This window comes from Onychomys torridus, chromosome 8, assembly GCF_903995425.1.
Source record: "Onychomys torridus chromosome 8, mOncTor1.1, whole genome shotgun sequence".
Taxonomy (NCBI): domain Eukaryota; kingdom Metazoa; phylum Chordata; class Mammalia; order Rodentia; family Cricetidae; genus Onychomys; species Onychomys torridus.
Window position 1 is genome coordinate 44,181,293 of NC_050450.1, and position 7,778 is coordinate 44,189,070.

Genomic DNA, 7,778 nt, shown 5'->3' on the forward strand with positions numbered 1-7,778 from the left:
GATTAATTAGTTTGATCAATCAAATTGACAATCAAAATTAATCATTACAAGTATGATGCATGGCAGGTTAGATATATAAGGCATTTTCAATTTCTGATGGCTTTATTGGGATTTAATTCATTATGAACTGAGGAATTAGAATTAAGACTAATTCTAATAAGGAGTTAATTAGAAGAGTTATTGACTCTAGAGGCAGACAGACACAGAAACAACAGTGTGGAGTGTGCTTTGAGAAGAGTTTAGGTTCTAGCAGCAGAGACAGGTGACATGGCGGGGCAGCAAAGAGACTCAAAACCCACATGGCAAGGGAGGGAGTTTTTTTTTTTTTTAAGACCCATTTGCTGGTGAGGATAGGGCTCGCAAGAGCCTGTATTCAGGCTCTCTGATTCTCAGGCAGGAGGCAGGAAAGGAAGTGTGGGGCAAGTGTGGGGTGCCCCTTTGGTGTAAATTCAGTTCCCAAGTGAGATGTCAGTGGTACCAGCAAGGGGGATACAGAGTGTCCCAGAAGGGCAGCTGTAGGTGTCTGCAAAGAAGGCCCTGAGAAGAAGATCCACCTGCCTCTGCCTCCTGAGTGCTGGGATTATAGGCGTGAGCCACCACCGCCAGCTAACATTACATTCTTACATCAAGCAATGTTGCTTTTCCCTTGGACATTTTTTTAAAGCAAGAAATGACTGGCCCTTTGTGGGAAGGTCTTCTCCCTTCTGTCAATCCTTTCTAGAAATGTCCTCACAGGCCCACAAGAGGCTTGATTTCAGGTCTAATGAAATTGGCAATCAAGACTAACCATTACAAGTAGGGTTTGTGACAACCGGATACATTAAGGCTCAACTTACGATGGGTTTTATTGGGACCTAACCCATTATAAACTGAGGACCACATCTGTTTAATCTTTCCAAAGTGATTTTTTGAGATAGATATTCAAGGCCTTAATGTGGGAGAGTGATTATGATGGCATGTCAGAGGTTAAGAATGGGAAAGGCACATTATTCAGACCAAGAATAAATTAGACTAATTCCATAGAAAAAGAAAGAAACTTCTAGAATAAAAGGATGCCAGGCATCTGGTCAATCTTCTCTTTGGGTATATCTGAGAAGATGTTTATCAGATTAGCACTGAATCCAGAATGCAATTAACACCTCACCTTAGCTAATATGGCCTCATCTAGTCAGTAGATGACCAGAATAGGACACAAAGTCTGAGTTGGATAGAGGGACTCCTGTACAACAGCTTGCGTGAGAACATTCATTTTTCTTCTTCTTGCAACCATAACTAAAGCCAAGAAGCTTTTAAGCTTCCAGCATCAGCTTTGTTGATTCACCAGCCTCCAGAGTCAAATTAGAGTTTTTATTCAACTTTCTAGGTTTTGAACCTGTAGATAACAAAGCTTGAGACTTCTCAGCTTCCATAGTCACATGAGCCAATTCCTAAATTTCTGTCTGTGGGTCCAGTATCTATCTATCTATCTATCTACCTATCTATCATCTATCTACCTACCTATCAATTCATTGCCCGTCTCTCATCTATCAATTATCTTGCAATAATCTATCTATCATCTTTATCATTTGTCTATCATCTACCTACCAATCAGCTATCATCAATCCATCCATCCATCATCTATTTCTCTTTGACTTATCAATCATCTTTCAGTCATCTATTATCTATCTATCTATCTATCATCTCTATCACCTATGTATCAATCAAACATTTACTTATCAATATACTATCTATCCATGTATGTATCCATCCTTCTTCTATGAGTCATCCATTCACCTGTCCATCATGCCTATTGTGTTTCTCCAAGGATCTCTGCCTGGTAGGAATCCTGAGATGTATAATAAGAAGAAATATGGTCATGAGAAACTTCTAGAAGAAACAAGGGTGGTGGAGAGAATTTCAGAGAAGCCAGAACTTTTTTTCAGTGTCATATTCTAGGTTCTGGCACTTTGTATCTTTGCAATGTACTTTATCTGTTACAGGGTTCTGCTGGGCCCTCCCTCCTCAACTCCTGGACTGGCCACAAACAAGGAGTGGCCCCTGCACCAAACTTTGCTTAAGTGAATTGGAGCCTTTGTACCAGTCAGAACTCTTCTTGGCCCCTTCCCCTGCTGAGGTGTTTTCAGAGTCCCTTCTGCACTTGAACCCATTCAAACTCCTCTCCTTCAGCCTCTATCTAATCAGGTCTTTCTGCTCTGAAACACCACTATTCTTAAAACTTTCCCATCTCTTCCCTCACCCTGGTGCTGGCTATAAATCTCACCTGGCTACCACCAACTTGGGCTTCAGCTCACTGTCTTCCTTTTCACAGCCACAGTCAGTGAAGGCTTCCTTGGTGCCATTTTTGACAAGTGTCCCCAAGGTGATTTTTTTCTTTTACACAATGGTGCAGTTATGGCTTCAGTAGGCAAGAATTGCATGGGCCACACTGAGAATAAATTCTGGGTCTTCCTTACAATCAGGGTCCAATTGTAACATGAGGATGGGTGTCTTTGAATTTCAGTGTGAACCATCTATTACAAAGGCCTGCTTTAAGGCTGGATCTTTTTGCTATGAAGAATTGGCCTGTGTACAGGGAATACAAATAGGTCTTGAAACTACTCAAATTAGAAAGGAAACTTATTAATGAGATTCTCATTAATGAAAAGAACTATGCTAATTTTATTGTGTTCTTCTATCCCTTAATTACCTGGCTGTAGGTACTCTTCCTTCACTCAATGGCAATGAATTATGGGAGGAGCCAGCCCAAGCATCCACCTGCCTTTTTATTCAGCTTTCATCTCTGACCTCAATGTCCAGGCAGGAAGGATCACATGATCATTGTCCTCATCCCCATCTTCTGACTGAGAGACAAATCACAGGCATTCCATTTCCCAGACGGCAGAAGCTGAAGGCCTTCAGAGTCAATTAATATGCGTAGCTGTTCTGAGCATTCTGGGCTCCTCATTTTGTTGACTGCCCTGTCATAATATTGATTAATCTTTCATGTACCAGAGAAGCAATCTGTAACACATGTCGGTGCCTTCATTATTCACAAGCCCTAGCAGTGGGCGGCGGAGTCTTAGGGAGCTTGTTTATTTGGATTGGAAATGAATAACGATTCTTTTTTAAAGCCTGACAAATTTCTTAGGATGCTGCTGTGAACACAGGTTCCTAGAAAGAAGCAAGTGACACACCCCACTGCACTTCCTGCCAGGTCTAGGAACTGATTAGAACTTCAAGGTTGTTGGAGAGGTTGGAATGTTGCAGGTCCAGAACCTCATGAAAATGTAGCCACCCTTTTCCTGAGTCTGTGTCTGATTTAATATGCTTGTCATGGTCAGGTGAAACTTTTGGAAATGTATTTACTTAATGGACCCTTGTTTCCACCAATCAGAAAGCAAAGGTTGTTGTGTGATGCACCTGAGGAGACAGCAGAGCCTCTCTGCTTTGCTTGACAACCAACTTCGTGTCTCCCCCAAAGTGCTTGAGAAACAACTCCACTTATGACTTTCCGTTTTCTGTTCCTATAAAAACTTCATCAAACTGTTCCCATCTTGGAACATGGAATTTGGGGTGACCTAAATCTGTGTTTCTGGGCTATGGTTACTCCATTTGGCTTCAGAGTAAACTCTCTTCTCCCTTTGGAGGTGAGGGCTGTGTTTTTGTGCCAACATTGCTCATTTACAGTGTGTTTAAGTACTCCCGAAAGAGGGATTGTGTGTGAATTTTTCCTGGGGTGCTGTGAACATTCTTCCACCCCAGGGGACCCACCATAGATCAAAATAACAATCACACCAGCATCTCTGCCTTTGTGAGTCAGTAAGTTGATTGAAGTTAGTATTGTTCTGGTGGAAACTCCACCTCAGCCCCTGGCACCCATATACACAAAGGGTCTGGAATGTTCTGTTGGAAGCTCCACCTCAACTCCCTCCCACATCTCTCTCTCCCCAAATCCTGTCCTGTCTCAAACCCGCCAAACACTGCTCCTCCCCAAGAGGTGCTCAAGACCACTCCCACAGGGTATTTAAACTGCACCCCAGAAAACAGACACGTGGTTTTTCTGTCTTTCTACCCCATCTCCTCTGTGGGTGGCTGGAAAAATCACCCAAGAACATTTTACCCATTAAACCTGGGCTGTTTCTTAATTCGGTTTGTTTTGGTCTGATTTGGATTGCCGCGTCGGTGGGGAGGCTTATGGGGTGCAGAAACTTTTCAACTCTGGCAGGGTGGGTGAGGGGTTTCTTACAGGAGCGTCAGCAGCTCTAAGCAGATGCTCACTGATAGCCCACTCCCGAATGGGTGAGACTCCTGAGAGCTGCAACCCTGGTGCTCTCTGGGCAGCTTGTAGGCAGCTGGGCAGGCCTGAGACGCTTTTCTCAACAGTACCCATGAGGCTGGTCAAAGCCCCCCCCCCCCCCCCCCCCCCCCCGCCCCGACCCCCAGCAGTTACTTACTGCTTCTAGAACCCTGGTGAGGGGCCTCTTAAAAGCTGAGTTTCAGCTTTTGAGAGGAGGTTTGTTTACTTCCTGAGTCCTGGGAGCCTTTGGTTTCCTTCCAGGGGCGAGTTTCAATTCAGAGGAAGCAATAACACTGTAAAATGCCATCGAAACCTATCTTCCTGAATAATAAATTCCTATTCCTGTTTTTTTATTATTATTATTATTATTATTATTATTATTATTATTATTATTATTAGTAGTAGTAGTAGTAGTAGTTTTTCTATAGATGAGTATTACAGCATTTCTAAGGACTATCCTGAGGTAACTATCCTGGCAGGGGTCAAAGAGACACCTCTGCTCCACCCTTTGTCTATCAGACCATTGAAACAGTAGACACTAAGAAATTGGTATTTTCCCAGGAATCTCACACTGGGAGATGGAAGATGATGAAGCCTGGTACAGCCAGAGGGGGTGCTCTTCTCCTAGGAGAAGATTTCATACAACTCTTACAACTTCCTTCAGACGACCTTGGAGGAGAAACTGGAGCCCAGATGATGATGGACTAGCCTGCAATCTGATTGTACTGCTTCATTAATTGGACCTTGTGTCCTCTATTTATACCTCAACATCCTGCTGTAATCCCCAAAGATGGAGTTGGGGGCCCATGGACTACTTTATTCCATGCCGTTGTGTGGCCACATTCCTTTCTCTGCTTTTCCATATTGCTTCTTTCTCTAATTGGCACATGAGTATCAGTGCAAAATCATAGCTCTCACCTCACAGAGGGAGCTTACTCTGGAGTCCAGTGTGAGTGACCACGGCCCAAGGCACAGATTCAGAGCCAGAGGTCAGGTAACTCTGGACTTCTGGCTCTGACACAGTGGAAGGAAGCCCCAGGCCCGATTTATCTCATCTTTGTAGTTGCTAATGTAGAAAACACAGCTATCATCCAAAAGTGGGCAAGAGCTCATTCTAGGATTAAATACAAATAGAGACCATGATGGCCCAGGAACATGGATTCGGGTCACCCCAATTTCCATGTTCAGATGTGGTAACAGTCTGATGAAGTTTCAATAGTAACAGAAGCAGGAGAGTCATAAATCAAGGCACTTTCCAGACACATTGGTGGAGACATGAAGTCGAGGGTTAAGACAGCGGGGAACCTGGTGGGGTCACCGCAGAAGCTCTCTGACGACAGCAGCTCTGGTTTGCTTGGTTGGGAGCTAGTGTTCCGTTTGTATATTCTATAGGCTACACCTAATGGTCACAGGGCTGTTAGGTTGTTACCCCAAATTCAGGCTCTTGAGAGAACTTCTGTCTTTGATAGTCCTGGTGACTTGCTTATTAAGAGAAGTGTGTACCCCTGGTGGCCGCTGTGCCTCCTGACAGTGCAGTTCTAAGAGGGTTCAGGTTTGGGATTGAGCGGGTATCGATTTGGGTAAGAACTTTATTAAACATGTTAACATCATGGACATACAGATGACAGCACAAAATGTGGTCTGAGAAGAGTCATGGTCCCCCCAAGGAATGGTGGAGGGTCCTTCTTATAGGTCTCAGAGGAAGGAGGAAGGTTTCACAGGGAATATCTGGAGGTAAGTAGTTGCTTGTTACTGAGCCTCCAGAGGAGGAAGGAATCTGAGACTGAGGATGTAGGAGAGTAAGGAAGAGATGGGGAGTGAGGAGGAGGTGAGGAGTGAGGGGGAGGTGAGGAGTGAGGGGGAGGTGGGGAGTGAGGAGGAGGTGGGGAGTGAGGGGGGGTGGGGAGTGAGGAGGAGGTGGGGAGTGAGGGGGAGGTGAGGAGTGAGGAGTGAGGGGGAGGTGAGGAGTGGGGGAGGTGAGGAGTGAGAGGGAGGTGGGGAGTGAGGAGGAGGTGGGGAGTGAGGGGGAGGTGAGGAGTGAGGAGTGAGGGGGAGGTGAGGAGTGAGGGGGAGGTGGGGAGTGAGGAGGAGGTGAGGAGTGAGGGGGAGGTGAGGAGTGAGGGGGAGGTGAGGAGTGAGGAGGAGGTGAGGAGTGAGGGGGAGGTGAGGAGGTGAGGAGTGAGGAGGAGGTGAGGAGTGAGGGGGAGGTGAGGAGTGAGCACACCCAAATGGGAAAATGAAAATAAAAAACTAAGCAAAGAAACACCAGACCTCCAGGAGAGACATTCGTGAGGTATGTGAAACATCATAAACTTTCCAAATTACAACCTACATTCAGAGAGGAATGTGCACAGGAGTGTGGAAGCTGTGCTATCTGTGAACAGAAACCAGAAGTCACTGAAGCTGGTCTTTTGACTCTAATAATCATTTTCTTTGAAGTGGTTCAGCCCCGGGTGGGACCTGGCCTGTGTTGACTTGGAAACAGGGAGTCTTCATTACTTCACCCCTTCTCCCTCTGATCATGATCTCATCAATGTTTGCTCCTGTTAGCATCTCAGTAACACGCCTGGGGTGGAGCTCTCTGGTAGAGAATGTGCCCTGAATGTACAAGGCCCTGAATTCAATTCATAGCAATACACACACACACACACACACACACACACACACACACACACACACACACACAAGAAAGAAAACAACAGATCTGAACTGCGTTCAAAGCCAACCTGTGCAACTTAACAGGACTCTGTTTCAAAGTAAAAAGAGGACTGAGCAGTAGCTCAGTGGTAGAATGCTTGCCTGGCATGTGTGACGCCTTGAGTTCAATTCCCAATCCTAGGAAAAGGTTATAATAACAAAATGTAAAGTATTTTTCTTCGTTATTATCAGTAATTAAGGCCAGAAGTGGGCAATTGACGGCCATTTCATTGAGGGAGAAACTCAAAAGAAGCCGGATATTTTGGAAAGTTCATTGCACAGGCAGACATCTTTTCCTCAGTGTTAACACCAGAAAGAAACAAAGGTGCCATTTCCTGTGAAAACCTGGGATGTGCAGATGCACAGAGTTGCCAAATGAAGGCCATGTACCCACCTCTCAGCCTCAGCCGCTGTTCTCAGCTCACGGCTGCTCTACCTCATCAGCACCCTGGAGTCTCCTCCTTTAGCCCCTGATCACTCAGGTACAAACTTCACGCAGCTGCCACAGGAAAAGATGTGACAACTTCTTAAGAGAGAAAATGCTTATTTATCTTGTGGAGCATCCGGATCCTAAGGGGAAACTATTGTCATACCCATCCCTGCCCTGGGGCTGGAAATGAGCCGAAGAGGGTACTCTGTGTGCTTCTGACTCAGGACAGGCAGTTCCTCCCAGAATCAATACTATATTTTCAGTTGTTCTGTCTTTGTTCCGGCCCAGCATAGAATCAAAAGGATCAAAGGAACTCCTAATTATCTCAACTTGTTGCTATGACAAAATGAAGGAAAGAAGGCTGCGGAGATGGCG

At 45.2% G+C, this 7,778-nt stretch overlaps 1 protein-coding gene across 1 annotated transcript in view; it reads right to left on the reverse strand.

Annotated features, from left to right (window-relative positions):
- Positions 1-7,654: 7,654 nt before the first annotated feature.
- The window catches only part of Nmur2 (neuromedin U receptor 2), a 10,238-nt gene continuing 10,114 nt past the window's right edge, over positions 7,655-7,778 (reverse strand). Inside the window, exon 3 of the mRNA XM_036195227.1 lies at positions 7,655-7,716. Within this exon, the coding sequence (XP_036051120.1) occupies positions 7,655-7,716 (62 nt within the window). The remainder of the gene's footprint in view (positions 7,717-7,778) is intronic.